A 22368-nucleotide genomic window follows, 5' to 3' on the forward strand; every position below is an offset into this window, starting at 1 on the left:
AACAATGGGAGAACCCTTTTTGGTGTAACATAGAACCCTTTTTAAATAGAACTATAGACAGCAGATTCATCATCAATCTGAAGAACCATTTCACAATGCAAAGAAACCTTTAATCACACAAAAGGTGTTTTTTGAGTTTGTTTGATTGTCCACACTTGTATATAGAACCATTTTCTTTACTAAAGAACCCTTGAAGAACCATCTTTTTAAAAAGTGTTGTCTATCCCAGTACAGGGATGTTGGTCGACTCTTCCATTGAATGGCTCTATATTGCCATCTGGTGGCAGTTTCACCAGAGCTCACTGTTTTTCTCCCTCTTTGCTGGGCCTGGTTTCTTTCACATCAAGAGGGGCTGAAAAGGGGAGAAAGCCACTGCATTTGGTATGTTCCATTGCATACACCCAATACATATTTAAACAAATAATGTATATATGAGAATCTTTTGAAAGTGAGCCGTCCCTCTCCTCTCGTTTGCCCTGCTGAGTCAGACCGACATGCCAAAGTATTTTAATCCCTATAGGTGGTGTGGGATACACTGGTGTTTGCCGGCATCTCGGAGCCTGGTATTAGCAGAGAGGTGACTTGTGCCAGAGAAAGCCAAGGAGTGGAGCGGAGGAGAGCCCAGCTGATCTCTGTTTTTCATCCATGATCTCCCACCCTGATCCCTCTGATCCTCCAGAACAGCCCGCCAACTGTCGCCCTGCCAGATCCAGCTGCCTGCAAGGAAAAAATGTCCTTTTTCACCGACATGGTCAGCTCCTGTTCAGTTATTAATTTTGAGAACTATTTTTCTGGATGTATTATTACACTAATATTTACGTTTTATTGTTATAGTTAGAGCAAGGAACTGAAATGTGGCCTGTGTGTGGAAAGAAAAAAAAATTATCATTAGAAAGTAAAATTCCAATAATAATATTATACACATAGGAAACATAATTCAAAAGGTAAATTATAAATATAGTTGGCTGTGGTTTGTGTCTCAAGTAAAAAAGACTTCAGTTACATAGCACATTAGGACAATTGTCCACTATATGAGTACAATGTCAGATGAAATGTGGGTCCACATACAGGCCCTTAGGGTTTAAGGGGTTTCACTTTAGGGCTGTCTCTTAGTTATTAAGCTTGCTCATTTTTCAGTAACCACAATGACCTGTAGATTTTGTAGTTAGTAGTAGAAGTTCCTCCCTTTAGACCTCCACTTGAGTAAAAGTACAAAAGTATTTGCCGTCAAATGTACTTAAGTATCGAAAGTAAAAGTACTAAAAGATTAATTATGACTCCAGCCAAAACTAGTTTACTATAAAATGAAATAGTGTTTGTATAAATTCAGAAAAAAAGACGCGTCAGTCACGACTGCATATGTGTACATATTTCTATATTGTGGTCTATTTACACAAAGTTAGGTTAGATTATCATTTATGTTGGAATAGACATTCCTAAAATTTGATGTTGAACTGTGTACTTGCACTGGGTTGGTATGACCAACAGGTCTGACAGATTTCACAAAATGTAGTGGAGTGAAAAGTAAGATATTTGACTTTGAAATGTAGTGGAGTGAAAGTAAAAAGTCACCCAAAATGGAAATACTTAAGTAAAGTACAGATACACGAAAAAAATACTTAAGTACAGTAACGAATTACATTTACTTAGTTACTGTCCACCACCGGTGAAACTGAACATGAGGCTCTCCAGTACTCAAGAGCTGATCTGACTTCACACGTCTTGGAGGGCCACACTGGAGCAATGCTGTCTCCTTTGTGGGCGTTGAAGGACTAATAGAAGGTTTCAGTGGTGGCTTTATTTATTGAAAGTGAAGCGAAGTAGACAGGGAGAGTTCTGTTCATTCATATGAGGCAGCATGGTGGTGAAAGTGTTGGCAGCGGCTGAGCTATCTGCAGTCCACACATAAACAGAATGGGCTGAAGGGTTAAAAAGGCTCCATGGCTGGGCCTCTTGTGTGCAATCCCTCCCTCTCCATCTCTTCCACCTCCTCCTCTCTGCACCTTCTCTGTAATTCAGACTTTCTCTATCAACACGTCCTTAATGACTCCATTCTGCTTCGCACTCCTTTATCTGCTCTCCATCTCTCCCTTAGCTAATGTGGCTCTCTCAACAGGCACAGCATGAGAGTGGGGGAATGGAATAACAGAGGAAAGGAGAGAGAGAAAGAGAGAGAGAGAGTGGAAGATGGACCTATATGACTGTGTTGGTGCCATGTGTGTTTATCTGGAGTCTGTGTAGGGGGCATTAGGCTCAGGGGGTCCGCCTGCAAGGGGTAAATGGGTATAGTGGGGGGTGTCTGTAGGTTTTAATGAAAGTTTAGTTCAGTGGGGTGAAAGGGGGCAGTGGATTGTGTGAATGATGAGAACAGGAAATCACGTACACACATACTATTTTCTCTACTTTCTTCTCATGCATAGCTAAAGTGGACAGTGTAGGTACAGAACTGAAAAAAATTAATAGTCTGTCATTTTTATTGTATTCTATTTAAAAGAATTGTCATGGTTTGCTCAGAAACAAAAGGGTTACATTTTTGACACACCGAGTGGAAATTTGTCAGATAAGAATATTTTTCCCTGTGGTGTTCAGGTGGACACAGCCAAGCTAGCTCTTCCACTTCTCAAGACATTGTGAACTAGACTGAAGGTCTAACGTGTCAGATCAACCATCAATATAATTATGGACTAACAGTGGAATCAACCAATCATGTTATCAATTGCTGCAATTTCAAGAAAAACAATTACTCTAGGCCCACTGGAATTCCTAGATACATCAGTGACCAACATTGGCAGCCTGACAAATGTGTTTCAATTGGTTATTAGGCAGCACTGTGCCACTACACTTTTCTGAGGAGTCACTGTAAAAATGCTACATACAAGGTCAATATATGTTAACTTGTCTGTTATTGTTTTAAATCAAACATGAAATGTCTTTTGCAAGCTTCAAATGTCTGTGTTTAATCTAGAACAGAGGAATCACAGTAACTCAAGGAGTTGCCTCCTTGCTCAGGCCTTGACCTGCAAATGATGCTTTACATGGATAAGGAGCTCGGGGTGACCTCTGTAAAGTAAGTACTCGGAAGTAATTGTTCTGGAATGCTTGTTTCTGGGGAAAGTATAGAAAACTAAGCTGAGAAATCAACCAAATGTCCCAGACTGTGGCCCTCCAAGACCACAACATCTTACTTTGGATGCATACTTACTCACATTCCACTGCATTAACTAAACAACCATCCATGGATTGCATTATTTTCAATGCCTATACATTCATAAATCATGTGTAACTAATTGGTTGGTTATCAGGTAGATCTAACAGCTCACTGGCCTCACTCAGAGGTCTTTTGAAAATATTAACACAGAAATAAATAAAATGCCTGACTACAAGCTGGAAAATCACTGTTTATATCATTGTATCTTCTCAAACTGGTCCTCCAATCCCATGAAGTTTCTAGGTGCCACATGTTTTAAATGCAGTAAAACTATTATTATACTATGTCTATGTTTGATCTAGAAAGCCAAAAAATGTTAATGTAAATTGCTGTTGGGTGTTGGAATCCCACAAATGCTAATAATAAGGTTTTTTTTTTTTTGACCAGGTTTGGACATTGGACAACAGCTCTAATAGCCGCAGTTCTCCGCTGCATATAGCTGGAAAGTTCTCATAGACTCCAGCTTTACATCAGTACCAAGGCACTAAAAACTACTCTCCATTCATCTTAGCATTAAACAAGCAGCCGGATGCAAGATTCCATTTCTGTTTCATGTCCATGTCATGTCATCTTTAAGTGTGTGCACTCGTGTGCAGTGAAAAAGCCCCTCCCACCTTCTTCAACCTCCTCACGGTAGAACAGGCTGTGTGTAAACCACCCCTAATTTCTTCCCACCACCGCACTGCACTTACAACCCGGCCAAGAATGGCAGTTTAATGAGGTTATGAAAACACGGTTAATGACCTCAGTGACTCCTCCCTCAGCACCTCCACACAGCTGCCTGCCATGTCCACATCCATGTCATTACCACTGGCATCATCACTCATGCTATGATGAAGAGTGCCAGTAATTATCCGTCAATGTAGTCTAAGCAGTAGCTAAGAGAGTAATGTAGTGGTCTCAGAGGAAAGGTCTAGGGAAGACTGAAGGGCTCAGTGAAAGATCTCTCCTAGCCAGTGGTGGAATCAGGCGGGTGGTAAGGGTGGTTAACTCTGATACTACTACAGCATCTGTAGTAGTATCTCCAATATTTGGCTGGCCACCCTGTGCGCCACCCAAAATCTTCTTTCACATAACTGGATAAAGAGATTTACCCTACAGAGAATAAAGAAAGATTTGGTTATGAAAAAAAAGAAAAAAGGAAATGAACAATTAACATATAAACACTGAAACACTCACTGTTTTTGTGGCATTTATGTGCCATAAGCACATAAAAACAAGTGGTGTAACAATGCATAGATACATAAATATTGACATTAATACTAAAACAAATGCTTTGATTAATTTTATTTTAGTTCTACATTCATATAGTTTTATATTTTAATGAGGTAGGTGACTCTAGCGTACAACAAACTATTGGCTGTTTTATAAGTTATACCATCATTTTGATAGAATATATGGATTTAAATTAAACGGAAATCCAAGCAAATTGCATACAGCAAACTGAAGATTTGCTTTAGAGCATTTTAGACAAAATGACAGCAGCATTGATAGTAACATCCAGGAGATGCAGATGCAGGTGGCCAGGGTAATCTGGAGCTGGGCAGGGATGAGACCTTCAGTTGTGAGGATGCTGGGAAAATTGGTGAGGAACATTTTGACCAGTAGAGAGCGTTTGAAGCATGATTGAGTCCAGGCTGGTAAAACCAGTCAGTTTGAGATGGCTTGTCTTTCAGGCTGTGTTGAGATGTGATGTGAGATCTGATGAGTCTCTGTAACTTCTGGAGTTGCCTTCTTACTCAGGCCTTGACATGCAAATGGCACTTTAGATTGTGGTGACTTCTGTGGAAGTAACTGTTCTGGAACACTTGTTTCTGGAAAACTATGTTGAGAAATCAACAAAATGTACTGGACTATGGCCCTCCAAGAACAGAACATCTTAACTTGCATGCAGATTTCCTCACATTCCCTCACATTAACTAAACAACCAACAACTGATTGCACTGTACAATCATAAATCATGTGTAACTAATTGGTTGGTTATCAGGCAGATCTCACAGCTCACACTGGCAGGATGGGAGGTCTTCTGAAGATATAAACACATAAATAAATAAAATGTCTGCCTACAAGCTAGTAAATCACTGTTTATACTATTGTATCTTCTCACACTGGTCCTCCAGTCCCATAAAGTCTCTAGGTGCCACACATTTGCAGTAAATCTGGAACAAAGCTGCACTTTCCTGCATGAGTCAGTTATTCTTCATAGGGCCTTCAGCCATTGCCAACTTGCAGAGAGGAGCATGACTACTAGCATATCATGTGAATTTAATAAGCCATTACTATTCTAAATACTGATTAAAATAACAGAGACTATGTTGGATGAAAGGAAAGCACATTTTAGCGGACTTAACTACTTAAAGACCACAAAGCCAATTACTGTACACAACTATTAATTCTCTATGTGCAATATTCATTTGATTTTGATTTTAACAACCAGTGTCTCAGAACCTGTTTACACAAAAACAGGAATGCCTTCCAGTCTCTCCAACTAATTCCTCTTGGACTGAACTCAGCTGGACTACATATGACGGACTACGCTGACCTCTAGTGGGTGCTGTGTGAGCTTACAGCTATAATGCAACCCTGTTCCAGCAGTGAGTGGACCAGATGCACTGGTACACCAGAATGCAATATATTTATAGCTTGGTTCATTTGCACTTGGCAGCATGGAATTTTTAGAATAAACCCCCAGTCATCTAATAACAAACAGGATCCAGAGAGGGACAAAGAGAGCCTGTCATTAGTGCACATTATAGGGAACTGCACTTAGAAAAAAAAGGTCTTGCGAAAAGCATTTGCAGAACCCGTAATTTTCTTTACTTTATTGTTTTTAAATCTCCAGTGCATTTACAATGAATGGGCTGGGTTGTTTGAAAGCCATTTACATTATTATTAGGAAAAGAAAGGAAAAAGATATACTATTTATAAACTACATTTTATGCTCAGTTTAGTCAGAATTATTGTGAACTAGTACTCTGTATTTTGATTCAGACACCCCTTTTAGTTACTGATCTCAGCTCCTTTAAGGTGCATTAACTGCTAACACAAGCATTCAATTGCACACATACAGCTTGTATAATCTCCATAGAAAATGGGAGAAAACTCGAAACGAACAGGTGCCTGAAATATGAATATAACCTTTATGTTTATGCTTTTGGCAGATGCTCTGATCCAAGCAGACTTACAGTTTAATCATCTAACAGAGGCCGAATGTAGCATTGGGAGTGTTGCCTGAGGACTCTTAATGGTGAAACACTGCGTGTTTGTCTGGGCAGGGAATAAAACCCCAGTCTGATGCATAGAAGCCAGCAATAACACACGCTACACTACAGCAACTACTATATGACCAAGTGCTTCAGTCAAGCCTTTAGAAACTTTTAAATGTTACAGAATTTATGACTTTAGAATGTGCAAACATTAAATTATGTTAACTTATATGTTAACTAAATTGACCAAACACCTTCTGTCAAGGATACATTGGGGCCAGTAAGTATTAAGGCACACAAAGGAAAATATTACAGACAATGAGGACACATTTGGAACACATTCAGTCAGTGAGTAGGATTTTTACTTTCCATTACAGGATTTAATACTGATTTAGGAGTAAATGATCCCATAGTCTTAACCACTCATAGTTGTCCGAGCTTTATTAATATCTACTAACTTGTAGAACTACCTAAGATTTTCAACATGTCATCATTAGGTCTTTTGAAAGTGGGATAGAAATCACTTCTGAGAAGACCGCAGCCTTGCCCTGTCAGGCCGCAGAGAGGAACCCAGAGAGAGATAGATGGCCCTTGTCTTTCTTTCCCTCTCTCCTCATCCTTCAGGAGAGAAGAAGAAGGAGCGCTTTGTCTGATTTGGCTGTGCCTTTGGCAGAGCAGAGGTGCTGGAGCGAGAGGTCAACCATTGCCAGGAAGTCAGAGGGAGCAAAAGAGACAGGAGGGGCCGAAGCCAACTACGAAGCCGCATGCTGACAATACAGTTTGTCCTATGATGAAAACAGTCTCTCTCATATTGGTGAGGAAGCCACCCTGATAGGTTGCAGTACAATATAGGGAACAGCCTTGCCTCTGTGTAGCCTCAATAGGACCACTCAGGAGGCCACAATGCCCCCTTCACACTTGCGGCAACTCTGCAGCGTTCGAGCAGCCCAATAGCGAGCAAAACCATCCGTTTCTTAAACTCCTTGCACAGACTCAGTCTGTATGACAAACACAATGGGCCCAACCTTTGGCATTTCCTTGCCTCCGAAAGACACTGCCACATTATTTTTTTCTCCCACCGTGTCTATTCACCACACAAGGCTGTTGTTTTGCGTGGTCAGACAACGCGGTGTCTTGCTCACCGTGTCTGGCGCCATCCTTATATAATTCTGATTAAAATCACCACTTTGGAAAAAGCCCACATTCAGGCAGCTTGCAACTTCTCTCCGCTCATGAGAACACTGAGAAAAAATGGTGCAGATTTCCATTATATAAAATCTTCCCCCACTGAACATCCTCCCAGGGAGTGCGAGGATTAAGGCTGTTACTTTTGTTCTGTGTCCCTGATCCACCAGTGCTCCCAGTGTGACCCAGCCAGCACAAGCAGGGCACACATGTGCTGCACATGTCCTCATCTCACTGAATCTGTGGAGCTCCTCCTGTTCATCCCTTAATCCACCCCCCACCTCCTCCTCGCTATAATCTAGGGGCCGGATTCTCAAAGTTTCATGAAGGTCGTAATGGTGACCCTTTTGGCTTAGGACTGCTAAGTGACCAGCTATCAACTTTCCCCATGGCCCTTAAAAGAAGGATAGGATATCCTTGAGGAGTAGTGGCATAACCCTTGGTCTACAACATAAAGGAAAGGTGGCACATCAGCTGTTTTGCAGTCTACCAATGACAGATAGCAGCCAGTATGTACACAGCCAATGTGAAGAGAGTAAACCCATTGTAAGAAATGCTGAAAACCTATGATTGTTTTACATCATTATCATCATAATGTGAATATGTCAGTTGCCCTTTACATTGTGTGTAAATTTCATGATGATTGATGGAGATATGAGGTTTGATAGAGAAATTTCATGGAGATATGAGGTTTTGCTTCAACAGCAGCCATATTTATGTACATTTTCACTCTGGTTAAATAAGTGGGACTGTTCTTTTCATTCTGTTTAAAGATCATGAATTTCTGCTCTGAGCTGGTTTTAAATTTTATTCCATTCACGACCGAAGATATGGCCGATGATGGCGTCTAAAATGTTTTGAGAATCACTGGAGCAGCTAGCTATGACAGAAGTTTTGAAGAGAAGATGGTTCTGGTGATATATGAGTGTGCTAAGTGCTTTGAAAATCCCTTGATTCTGGCCCTGGAAGATTCTGGTTTTCCTTCTCAAGCACACCCACTAAAGCTGGCAATTAACTGATGAGCTGAATCACGTGTGCAGAGAGACTGCCAAACTTTGCTGGACATTGGCCATCCTGGACAGGAACTGAGCACCCTTGCTGCAAGACTCTAAGACCACACCCGTCGTGGCACATGGCCACATTTCTGGGCCCCATTATTTTTTGTTATTGCATATTTTACTATTCTGTACATTTGACAATACATTGGGAAATGTACCCAAATACACCCAGGCATACCTAATTTTCTTTTTTGTGCACCTGATATAAGGAAACATAAGAAATAAGACAGGAACAAAAACCACATAACTTTAGAGATGTTTTATGAATAGTCTGCTGATCAGTGCCCGGCATTCTTAATGCCCTGTAGGTGGCGCTGAAATCTTACCAGGGTTGCCATCCGTTTTTATTTTGTCTGTTGACATGCATGATTTTTTACTTCTTACACTGCCATTTTTTCCATCGTGTTATCTGTAGTAGATTCATAGACAAAACAAGGCAGCAGTTTTGAGACTGATTTAAGTTCTTTAGCTTTCTCTTTAAAGTTCTCATGTTGTTTGCTATTTCACTCTGCAGACTGCTCTGCTCTGCAGTGTACACTGTTCTGCAGGTCTGATCTTCAGTCTGTGTCATGAGTTTGATTCATAGCCATGTTGGTCATTACTCTTGCTCAGAATGGCAGCTCGGGGTTTATGTACACGAGTGATGGTACAAAACGGAAATACCAATATACCCTCTTGACCCCTACACAGTTGTTTAATCCTACTTTTTTCCAATTCGACCAACTGTCATTCCTTGTCAGTTAACATCCTGATAATAATGACCAGGGTCTGTATTCACTGTTCCGATCATGGCCATCATAAACAGCCTATGGACGAATCTGATTTGAGACCACTTTGAGTTAATCCACTTTTACAGTCACAGGTGTGAGTTAATGAGTGAGTAAACAGATATCACATGTTCAGCACAGCAAAAGTTATGATGTGCTGAATACTGGTCTGAATGCAGCGCCTACTGCTGCCCAACGAGAGAAGTACCTTTGAAGGCAGTGAGTGGTTAGGCTGCTGTCTCCACAATGCAATGCACTAAAAAGCTCCATGTTCCTTGCTGTGCACATCTGGACCCTCAACACCACCTGCCTAGCCAAGAAAGCCCAGCAGCAGCTTTACTTCCTGTGAAGGATAGGAGAGCAAACCTCCCTCCTTCCACCCTCACTACATTCTACAGGGGGAAATAGAGATTGTTCTGATCATTGGCAACACTGTCTGGTATGGGAATATCAGACTGCAGGACCCTACAGTGGATTGTAAGGACAGCTGAGAAGATCATTAAGGTGTCTTTACCCACTATGGACACATCCTGCCACAAAAGCCGCCAGATTTGTGGGTGACCCCTCCTGCCCCTCTCGTGGACTCTTCGCCCTTCTGCCATCTGGCAGAATGCACCAGAGCATCCGTTCCACCACCAGACTCTGCAACAGCTTTGTCCCTATGACGATCAGATTACTGAATGCACTGATGCCTCCCAAAATCCACCTGGACTAATCTGGACCCTTTCCAACATCCACCATGGACTGATCACACCCCTGACTGATTATAAATTATTGAATTATTTGAATGCTGCTACAAGACCTCAGTGTTCGCACTAGTTCCTGCATCACTCATATAGTGCTTTCACACTTGTTGAACTGTACGCACTATATATATATATATATATATATATATATATATATATATATATATATATGTATATATATATATATATATATACACTGCTTTGACACTGTGTATGTGTGTATATATGCATTCCTCTATGTAGTCCTATGTGCTGCTGATGTATGTTGCACCATAGAGCCCGAAGAACGACTTTTCATTCTAGAGAAAGTTGCTGAGCCAGAATTGTTCACAGTGGTGGTGATAGGAACCATATGTCTAAAGAGCTGAATACCTCTATAAGCTCCCTCACAGAAAGTTAGAACCTGAAACAGCGATGAATTCCTCGCCTGCTGCCTGAGACGTTGTTTTACCTCAGCTGTGAAACAAACCTTTTAAATTCCATTTATGCTGGAGGTATACATGATGGGCGATGTCAGGGCAAAAAAGACAACTTTTTTTTTTTTTTTTACCAAGATTTACCACTATTTTACCATCATCTGCATACATATAAAAAGTCAGAAGACACGCATAGGTTCACTGATTCATTTTGAATATTAAACAATCACCATCATTGTAAAGCAATCTGAGAAGTCGCTCTTTAATAACTTGTTTTAGATCAAACTACTACTACTTTGTGTGTATCTCAACAATTAAATTATGAAGAAATTCAGAAAAAATTGGTGGAGTTCCCCTTTCAGGTGAGCTCATCCGTTTGAATGGCTCTTAGTCTACCGCAGTGATCAGCTGCTGCTGCTGCCCTCGCGCACAAATTCAAATTCAAAATTCAACGGACACGCAAGGGTTGAGCGCGAGCCTGAGCTAACCGTCATTTGGACCGTTACAAGTGTGGCGAGTGTTGCGTGGACTCGATATCCTGAGATAACTATTGCTGTTATTACTTATAATGACTTAGCTATGTTACGTAAATACGTTAATTTGAACATTTAATAATTCAGTTCATGTTACTTTACTGTGGCCTACGACATTTACCTCAGTTTACTAGTTGTAGGTTAACCTAGCTGGGTTAACTAGTTAACAGCTATGACAGTCACGATAGCTATGCTATACTAATGAGGCAGGTTAGCAACGTTGATAGCGGTTGTTTTGAGGCGTCTGAGGAAAAGCGGTGTGGTAATACGCTGTAAATTAACTGATACATTAATATAGTTTTGCATTAGCTTGTGTCAGGTAACCTATGTAAACCAGCCTGTAGTCAGCGGTCACTCATGGATCTCATAGGACGCCAAAAGGTTTTAGGACAGATGGTTAATTTGGCCCCAAATAACGTTAACGTTATCAGAGTTAAAAAATATGAATAATTTATTTAGTTAGTTGTAGCTCATTTAAGTTTGTGCCATTGTAACTGTAGCTAACACCTAAGTTATTTCTTATGCCTTTACGCATTTCATGTTTTTTCTTCTAGCTATCTGCCCTAACTTTAGCCCCCCACCATGCTGTTAAAGGGTAACTTCATCGATGTTTCCCAAAATTCGACATCATTAGGTTAAATAGTTGAGATGGTAACAAAGTTATTCAGAGTGCTTTAGTGTGAAATGCTCAGTTCTTGGGTAAACTTACTGAGTAAGAAGTGTTAACAGCGGTGGTGATAGGAACCAGACGTGCAGAAAGTTACTATATGGAATGGTTAGATATATGCTGTCTGATGCCAGACACGTTGTTTTATTATCGTTTTGTGACAAAAATTTGGCTTCAAATGTAAACGTGTTTCAAAGGCAAAATGTTCCCAAATAATTTTTTTCAGGTTACACACTTTTTACCATTTTCAACATTACATGCAACATCGGAAGGCACAGGATTTACTGGTCATTTTGGACAGTGAATAAAATGGCTTTGTGTTGCAGACATCATGACCTCTGGTTCCTATCACCACCGACCCTGTAAAGAATTCAGAGTCTAACCTAGCTAAGTTTCTGTACACCTCAAACCGCTCTCAATAACTGTTTAAATCTCAAGGACTGAATTGTTCAGAAAAATTGCAAAAATCTGGAATTGCCCTTTAAGTTACTGGGCAAAAAGCACCGTATGGTCGACAACTAGCACAAATAGGTCTGAGAGACTCTTAAGACACTTCGAGCACTGGAAGGGAAGCCTCGCGCGCCAAACCAGGCGGAGTCGGAAACGCGAAAGCTAAAGCCGTAAACCTCCACTCCTCCCCCTTCCTCCCTCCTTCCCCTCCTCCTGTCTACTCTCCTCCTTCCCTCCCCCTGACGGAGGCGGTTCACGGTCGTGGAGCTCAGGGAGCCGCCGTGATCCAGTGCCCCAGAAAAGCGCTGCGTCGTCCCGGACAGAGACTCAACGCCGCGCTCTTGTCATTTCAACCGCTGTCGAGTCAGAGGCAGAGGAGTCGGCGTGAAAGAAGACGGTTAATCCACGCTCGCCTCGTCAAGGCCCCTTCCCTTTCTTCTTCTCGAGCACAGAGAGCACAGCACAGGACAGGGACTCAGCCAGAAGGCTGCCAGGAATATCTCCCCCGTGTCTTCTTCTTTGACATTCGCCCCAGAAATGGACGGTTTCGCCGGCAGTTTAGGTGAGTGTGTCCTCGGGTAGAAATACGGGCTAAGCTACTATTAATAGCATTGCCACAGCACGAGGCTAATTCAGTCAGTCAGAGCCAGTGCAAGCGGTGAGGAATGTGTGGAGCCCCACTGTATACACGTGTCAGCGGGGTAGAGCTGAGCACCATAACCGCTCTCACATTTCTGCGTCGAAATGGTCGCGCTTTGGCTCTGGAAAGCATTTTTTTCAGCGTGTCAGGGCGGCTCGCAAGACCGCATGAGGCCGAGTTTCTTTTAGGCTCTGTTTATTTCCGTCATTACACACGGATCTTTGACGAGAGGCTGGAAAATGCCGCCGTGTAGCCTTCTTGTGGAGCTCGGTAAGCTATATAAAATATAAATCGATGCGGTAGGGTTTTATGTAGGCTTGGTTCAGGTCTGCGACGATGTCAGGGCAGCTTTTGTTTGCTGTCCCTGTCAAAGGCAGGGGAGAGAAGGAGAGTGGGTTATTTATTTATTTCTGTAGTGGGCTGCCCGCGAGCTGCATGCAGATCTACACCGCAGCGAAAGAGGTGAGCAGCAGAATGAAGTGTGATGTGGTGCGTATGTCTTTCAGTGTGACTAGCAGGTGTCAGACGCATTAAGGTGGAAGAGAGAGCCTCTGATATGATGTCTTGAGAGACTGGATTCTGTGGTATGTCGAAAGGAGCTGTAGAAATCAAAGCCAACGTGCACAGTGCCCTCCAGAATTATGGGCACCCTTGATAAAGAGGCATAAGGCATAATCAGGTTGAGCTCATGCTGAAAATATCGCAGAAAGTTAAACTTTCAGCCTCTAACCTATGAGTAGTTTGTGGTCAGTGAGTAGTTTGTCAAACACACGTATTTCCCATATTATTTAAATGGATTGTTGTCAGTAGCAGGTTGTCTTTCTCATGTCTGTAGGAAGTGTTGTTGTTTTTTTTTTTTTTTTAATTGTAGTGGGACTTTGGCCTATGAACACTGAACATGATCTAAATATCTGCTCCTAGTGCTATAGCAATTCACTATCATATTTGCAGATCGAGACAGCGCAGTGGTCATTACGTAACTTCATGTCACCCTGTTGCTTGGTTACACTCGGAGAAGGGTTGTGCATGCTGACAGTTAGCCTTACTCCAAGTTGCTGTGGTGATGACTTGCTGGCTCTTAGGCCTGCTGGATGATTCAGGAAGAGAGTGTGCATGTGCTTACAGTCTCGATATACTGTCCTACGTGGGCTCAGAAAGTGCTGATCCAGAGGTTAAGGCAGTCCTCCCTTTCTCTCTCTCCATGGCTGTATGCAGCAGAGCATTATTTGCTTGCCGTTGTATTAGAGGAATTGGTCTTGCAGTTTTGTGCAGACATTACACCAAACCACTTTTCTGTATTGATCCACATACTGGATAATTTAATAATTTTATAATCATAATTTTCCCATTTAAGGGCAGTCACTGTGTTGTTTGGCTTTGCGGCTGTTGCTAGGTGAAAAGGCCAGGTGAAAGGTGTTCCGCTCGACTGATGATGCCATTGACGCACATAGAAACTAGTTCTAGGAACAGTTTTAGCTCAGAAAGGCCACAAGTGTGACAGAACGAAACCTATTGTGGTGTCATCCACACGCAACCTTCACTTAAACTTGAGTATGTCTCTACGTGTGTGTGACATTCACTCTCCCACAACATTAGGGTCTGTGTCAGAGGAGGAAATGTCAAAGGTGCAGCTAACATTTTGTGGGCACTCTGAGGGCTGCACAGTGAGCATTCATGATATGGAATTCATACAATCAGTCATCTTACATACTGAGGCTGAGGCTTTAATTTGGTGTGTTCTGCATTTAGTTTTCTAGTCATTTAGCCTAGTCATTGGCTGGCAGACAAAACATACTGGTTACTTTTACCCTAAAAACAGTATAATATCTATGCCACTGTTTTTTTTTAAAGATATTTAGCATGTGAAATGTGCAACAGATTAATGATTAAAATGTCATATCAGCCATTATACTTTGATCTATTTATTCCAACCCCAATTCCAATGAAGTTGGGACATTGTGTAAAACATTGGGACAGGGGCAACAAAAGACTGGGAAAGTTTAGGAATGCTCAAAGAACAACTGTTTGGAACATTCCATAGGTGAACAGCTTAATTGGAAACCGGTGAGTGTGATGATTGGGTATAAAGGGAGCATCCCTCAAAGGCTCAGTCGTTCACAAGCAAGGGTGGGCGAGGTTCACCACTTTGTGAAGAACTGCGTGAGCAAATAGTCCAACAGTTTAAGAACAACGTTACTCAACATGTAATTGCAAGGAAATTAGGGATTTCATCATCTACAGTCCATAATATCAAAAGATTCAGAGAATCTGGAGAAATCTCTGCAAGTAAGCGGCAAGGCAGAATACCACCATTTAATACCCGTGACCGTGAAGTAGCATTGCATTAAAAACCGACATCACTCTGTACATCATTCTGTAATTACCACATGGGCACTTCAGAAAACCATTGTCAGTGAACACAGTTCGTCGCTCCATCTACAAGTGCAAGTTAAAACTCTGCTTCTCTGGGCCCGAGCTCATCTGAGATGGACTGACGCAAAGTGGAAAAGTGTCCTATGGTCTGACGAGTCCACATTTCAAATTGTTTTTGGAAATCATGGATGTTGTGTCCTCCAGGCCAAAGAGGAAAAGGACTGTCTGGATTGTTATCAGCGCAAAGCTCAAAAGCCAGCATCTCTGATGGTATGGCGGTGTGTTAGTGCCCATGGCATGGGTAACTTGTACATCTGGGAAGGCACCATTAATGCTGAAAGGTACATACAGGGTTTGGAGCAATATATGCTGCCATCCAAGCAACGTCTTTTTCAGGGACGTTACTGCTTATTTCAGCAAGACGATGCCGCAACGAGTGCGTGTACTAGACTGGCCTGCCTGCAGTCCAGACCTGAAAATGTGTGGTGCATTATGAAGCGCAAAATACGACAACAGAGACCCCGAACTGTTGAGCAGCTGAAGTTGTACATCAAGCAATAATGGGAAAGAATTCCAACTACAAAGCTTTAACAATTAGTGTCCTCAGTTCCCAAATGCTTATTGAGTGTTGTTAAAAGGAAAGGTGATGTAATACAGTGGTAAACATGCCACCTTTGGAACGTGTTGCAGGCATCAAATTCAAAATGAGTGTACATTTGCAAAAAACAATAAAGTTTATCCATTTGATTCATCCAAATTGATTCTTAGATACGTCGCAATGCAGATGTGAACGATTCTGAATGGGTTCACAAATGAACAGGAATTGAACAGGTAGAACTTGGAAGTGCGGAAGTGCAGCCTGTGATATGCACATAACAAAAACACAACTGGATGAGTGAGAAATCCGACCTGCTCCCTCTGCATTAAAAGCTAGTTTAGGTCAGGAGTAATAACCCAAATGTTAAGAAAAGCTGTTGTGTCTTTTCAACACATCAGAAATCCAATTACCTTGGCAGCCACAACATTTATGTCCAGTATGTCCCAGTATGTGAGAATGTCCTAGTATAAGTTAGATTAAAATTATAAATGAAAACGCAGTTACTTCGCTCTGCTTTAAGCTTTAGTTATAGCTGTCCCCCTCCCCCCATCTCAGTCAGAAAACTTTTCTTCTAAAGTAGATCAGTTTCTTGTAATATGTCTCTCAACTTTTGACTGTTTTACAAGGCTGAAGACACTTTTTATACTCCAGCTTCTTGTTCGAATTTTCCAGTTGCACCTTAAATCCTGACAGAGGTGCCGAATGTAAATGCGGGCACCATTTAAGGTGGAATGGGAAAATTCAAAAGAGAAGCGACTTCATCTTTTTGCAACTTTTTAGTGTTTGACAGTCTCTTGTTCCATATTTAATTTGCCAGTAAACCAACTGCAGTGCTTATGAATGCAAATAATGCATCGTTGCTACGTGATCTGCAGTCTGAACGCTAGTTCTCAGTCATTGCGAAACGGGGCTTTCGCACGGTGTTTCACATTTCCCATTTGAAGATATTTTACTCACACAACTGCACATATTATCACCGATGAGAGGCAGCAGCGTCTCATGTGCTCCAAGCAGTAGCAGAGAATGAGAGCCTTCTAGTTCATTTGCCACATCACTTCCATTTGATTTATTAATAAAAGATATTGGAAGTAAATGCATTGTGGATCATTACAAATACTTTGCTTTAAAAGTAGCAAGTCCTGAGACAGTAGGAAAATAGAAATCCTGGATAGAAAAAAAGATGTGTCAAGATGCATCGATGATCATCGTATAATCGCATCGCAGATCTCTGAATCGAATAAAATCGAATTGTGAGGTGCCTAGAGATTCCCACCCCACTGTAATAAATATTTGATGCTACATCATGTTTCATATCACCTGTGCCTCTGTAATATCAGTGCAGTGCAGTGTTGTTTGTGATGGGTGCTGTGTATCAGATACATGTGTGAAATATTTGTTTTGTTTCTTTAAGCACTTTTGATCTAAGAATTAGCACATGTGGTGCTTGGAGGAGATTAAGGATACCTTTTCTACTTCTGACAGAGAGAGAGAAAATCTGCCCACTACCTATTACAACCCTACACTCCCTCCGTATTGCTGCTCCATATGGCAAACTTGCAGTTATAAATAACAGTCTGCTGCCATTGTCTCACCCCCCTTTTTAGTCAGGTGCAGTCCCCACCTCTGCCTCCTGGTGGCTACCAAAACCCCCTTTCCTCTGTGTGGGTCAGTGTGGATGCATGGCATCCTGGATGCATGGCTCTTGATGTAACACATTTGGTTTTAACAGCTGAGTATTTTCCATCAATTCTGTACTAATCATTCTCATTAGTTTTATATAAAGACCAGTAGCTATAAGGCACCATCATCAGTGCGTGCTTCAGTGCCCTTGGTTGTCATGGGTAAAATAAAATCCTCACTTTGAGAGTTCAGGTGCAGTTCAGTTTGGAGTAAAGCTTTGAACCTTTTTTACTTTGGCCATTAAAATTGCTTGTTAAAATTTTGTCTGCTATATTTTGTGCTGGATGTCATGCCAAGAGTTCTCTTTTGTTCCGTAAGATGCTGCTTTTTATATTCTTTTGCTTCTTTCATGTTACTCCTTTGATAATGAGTGTTCTTGTGACACTAACATAACTCAGTCAGTCTGCCTCTATGTATCAATAAGCCTGCTTTTTGCATGATGGTCTGTAAGAGTGTATGTACATGTATATGTACTTGTATGCTATTCTCTCTTCTCAAAACTGAGTTGCATTAGGAAAGACAAGCGAAGTATCGGGTTACAAAATTGGGAATGAAAGAGGAGAGGAGAGGGAACGCAGAGAGGGAGAGGGAAGGAAAAAATCTGGAAAGAGACGCACATGCGTTCGAGCACTTCCAGATGCAGGAATGTTTGCCTCCCAACTTTGCACATTCCTCAACCCGTTTTTCCCTCATAACAATGGATTGCATTACATCTGGAATGAAAAGGGAAAAAAATGACAAAGGGAGACAGAAGGATGATAGAGTGATAGACTGTATATAGAGAATTGGATGAGCATTCATTTTGGGATGTTTTTAAAGTTCTCTAGTCTGTTTGTACTCAATCTAAGAAAACAATATATTTCCAGAACACCCTGACTGACTATAACTGTTTTGACACTACTACTCAAGAAGTTGTCTTTGAGGAAGGTTGGTGTAGGAAAGACTGTGGTATTAATGTTGTTTAAACCACATATCATGGTGAATATGGTGTTTACAATGCAAGAGGGCATAAATAATTTGGCTTGAAAGGGGCCTGCACTAAATTTCAAGACATTGTGACTTACGACCATGTTCCATGTCCTCTAGGCACCACGCTTCAAACCCACATACGAATATTCTGCTGAATGACGAAAAGGTGCTAGGGGTACCAGGTGTACCCTTCAAGCTTTAGCAGCATTTGTATATATGTCTGTGATTTGTGTGTGCTGACATTTTTAATGAGGTGGTAAGTTTTCTTCGTGTGTGCGCTGGTGGGGAGGAGCACAGTGCAGAGGCCAGTGTTTGTAAACATTGCGGCCAGATGGGGGGCAGCACCAAGCTTTGATTTGTGCTGTCTTTCAGCACAGTAATATGCTGTTTTTCCTCAGAGACTCACTGCTGCTTGTATTGTTTTAGTGTTTCATCTTTGCCTCTCTCTGGCTCTCATCTATCTGTGGAGGGGTTTCCATCCACATCTTATAAATTAAATTAAATTACAAATGAAAGGCCAGAAATTCCAAAAAAGGCCTACTATTACAAAAAAAAACAAAACAAAAACACTTCTATGTTGGATGATATGAAGATCAGTATGGCAGAAATGGGAAAAACTGCAGTGGACAATTTATTTTTTCAATAAGTTATGATGTAGCAAGAACAAAAGTCATGTGTTTACACTCCAACTGACAATAGACAAGCTGTTGATTTTACTCTGTTTAGCCTGAAATTATATAGAATGCAGTTTATGTAAATCAGATATGATTAATATTTGGTTCCGCATTTAAATGTTTAGTGTTGCAAAAGTGCATTGAAAATTGCAAAGTGAGGCTCCAGAATCCCGCAATACCAACAAAAGTCGCATATTTACACTTCTGACAATAGACATAGCAGCAGATCAGAGTCATCCGTACTATGTCTTGACTGACACTCCCAGGGGTTTGGTGTCTGACAATGAAGTGGGAGTGGTTTTGGAACCTAGTAGACACTTGGTGTGTCTGAACTGTTAGGGCTACAGTTGTGTGCACATGATAGATGTAAAAAAATTTGTAGCACTAGACAGTATGCTTTTATTGCTATTTTGATAAATTACTATCACAATATGTCACTTTTCTGAGCTCGATATCGAAGATATTGTCAGTACTTTAAGAACACCGACCAACTGCATGTTTCATTACAAAGGGAGTATAAATAGATCGTATTTGGTACACTATAGTGTGTAAAACAATAAATAAAAGTCATTTGTAGGCAAAGTTTTTACAGTGTTGCCCTCCTGCTCTTGGTTGTCTGTTCAGTTTTGGATGTCAGGAAAAGAAATATCATGACATATGCATCATTGAAATTTCTCAAAAAACCCTGGTATTACCTACCTCTACTTCATTGTATGCACATGTAGACTTAGCAAGACTAATGTCTTGTGCTATATGGAGCAAGCATGTAATGTTGTCTTTGGGAATTGGAGCATTTCAGTAATTGATGGAAACACTGATTACTTTTCAATTTATTTGACTTATTTATTTATTTGTTAGATTTTTTTTATTTGCCTCAAATGTGCAAAATAACTGAATGAAAGCTCTGCTTAGCTCTGCCTGCTCTCTATCTCTCTTTGTCTTTCTGCTGATTTGTTCATAGGCTGCACTGCATTTCCTCCTGTGCTCAGTAGGGAAAGCAGGAAGTACAGCGGTTGATCTCTAACCATGTCTGGTGTCAATTTCCTGACGAGCACGTGTGTATACACACACACATGCACAAACACATTAAAACCGTTGATACTAGTCATATACTCGTAATGAGTGTATTATCTGTGTGCAGTGTGAGTCTAGAGAGAGATGGAGACACAAAAGTCATAATCAGGATTAGGCACTTAAAAGTTGTTTGTAAAGAAAGAGGGAGTGTGTGTGTGGTTTTTTATTTTATTTATTTATTTATTTTTTTGGGTGGGGGGGGTGGGGTAACATGCATATTAGTGCTAATCTCAGAGTCTGGATCACAGAGGGACTGTGATTCAGATACTCTATAAGAATAATAGTGGTAGATTTGTTGTTTATTTTAAGATGGCAAGCTGTTGATTATAGTCTGCTTAGCCTGTAATTATGTAGAATGCAATTTATGTCATTAGGTTATGATTAATATTTGGCTCTGCATTTAAATGGTTAATATTGCCCAGGTGCATTGAAAATTGCAAAGTAAAGCTCCAGAATCCCACAGTATGTTAACAAATTAACAAATATTTAGAAATATAAATATAACTAAATATTAAATAGACTAAGTTGGCAACATCAATTTTACTATGTAGATGCTGATAATGGTACTTAAATGCAGTGATGGGAATATTAGTACCTACAACTTGCATAACAAAGCAATTTCTGACACAGTTTTCTGATGTTCATGGCAGCATATGCAGCATCAGTTTTTGGTGTGAAAAACATGCTAACGGAGCAGGTAGCTGCTTCTTTCAGTAATCAGTTGTCTGCTGTTATGTGGTCACTTGCAGTCTGAATTAAAGTTATTGAGAGTGGAAGGAACCGCCGGACTCTTGCCCTAGCTAGCCTGGCCTGAGGTGCACCTCTGTTGGTCAGCAATGGGGTCTTCTCTGTCGCTTCTACCAAGTCAGAAAAACACAGAAAGTTGCTGATTTTGACAAAATGAAGGACGGTGACATTTACTGAACTGACACTTGCATGCAGCATGAGTGAATAAGATGCATGAATGACATAAATGACTTAAGAAATTTAGATGCTCTGTTTTTAAGAGAGAAGCAGAGAAGCTGCTGTGCGCTGATGTTTAAACACCACAGATTTAGTTGTATACTGTTCAGTTCTGTTTTTAACTACAACCCCAATTCCAATGAAGTTGGGACGTTGTGTAAAACATAAATAAAAATAATACAATGATTTGCAAATCCTTTTCAACCTATATTCAATTGAATACACAACAAAGACAAGATATTTAATCTTCAAACGGATGAACTTTATTGTTTTTTGCCGATATTTACTCATTTTGAATTTGATGCCTACAACACGTTCCAAAGAAGCTGGGACAGGGGCAACAAAAGACTGGGAAAGTTGAGGAATGCTCAAAAAACACCTGTTTGGAACATTCCACAGGTGAACAGGTTAATTGGATACAGGTGAGTGTCATGATTGGGTATAAAGGGAGCATCCCTGAAAGGCTCAGTCGTTCACAAGCAAGGATGGGGCGAGTTTTACCACTTTGTGAACAACAGTTTAAGAACAATGCTTCTCAATGTGCAATTGCAAGGAATTTAGGGATTTCATCATCTACAGTCTATAATGTCATCAAAAGATTCAGAGAATCTGGAGAAATCTCTGCAAGTAAGCGGCAAGGCAGAAAACTAACATTGAATGCCCGTGACCTTCGATCCCTCAGGCGGCACTGCATTAAAAACCGACATCATTCTGTAACGGATATTACCACATGGGCTCAGGAACACCTTCAGAAAACCATCGTCAGTGAACACAGTTCGTCGCTCCATCTACAAGTGCAACTTAAAACTTTGCCATGCAAAGCGAAAGCCATATATCAACAACACCCAGAAACGTTGCCGGCTTCTCTGGGCCTGAGCTCATCTGAGATGGACTGACGCAAAGTGGAAAAGTGTCCTCATTTCATATTGGTTTTGGAAATCATGTACGTTGTGTCCTCCGAGCCAAAGAGGAAAAGGACTGTCCAGATTAATATCAACGCAAAGTTCAAAAGCCAGCATCTCTGATGGTATGGCGGTGTGTTAGTGCCCATGGCATGGGTAACTTGCACGTCTGTGAAGGCACCATTAATGCTGAAAGGTACATTCCGGTTTTGGAGCAACATATTCTGCCATCCAAGCAACATCTTTTTCAGGGACATCC

The 22368-nt window shown here is 41.0% G+C and overlaps 1 protein-coding gene and 1 long non-coding RNA gene across 2 annotated transcripts in view; both read left to right on the top strand.

The window, feature by feature from the left end:
* Positions 1 to 330: 330 nt before the first annotated feature.
* On the top strand, positions 331 to 3052 carry LOC119263452. Its single transcript, XR_005130274.1, has 3 exons — positions 331 to 381; positions 521 to 751; positions 2971 to 3052. It is a non-coding gene; the product is annotated as an uncharacterized LOC119263452 (long non-coding RNA).
* A 9398-nt stretch (positions 3053 to 12450) lies between these two features.
* LOC108422724 (EMAP like 4) overlaps positions 12451 to 22368 on the top strand; it is an 87363-nt gene continuing 77445 nt past the window's right edge. Inside the window, exon 1 of the mRNA XM_017690629.2 lies at positions 12451 to 12798. Coding sequence (XP_017546118.1) covers positions 12774 to 12798 — 25 coding nt within the window. The 5' untranslated portion in view covers positions 12451 to 12773. The remainder of the gene's footprint in view (positions 12799 to 22368) is intronic.

The sequence above is a fragment of the Pygocentrus nattereri genome, chromosome 5 (assembly GCF_015220715.1).
Source record: "Pygocentrus nattereri isolate fPygNat1 chromosome 5, fPygNat1.pri, whole genome shotgun sequence".
NCBI classification, from domain to species: domain Eukaryota; kingdom Metazoa; phylum Chordata; class Actinopteri; order Characiformes; family Serrasalmidae; genus Pygocentrus; species Pygocentrus nattereri.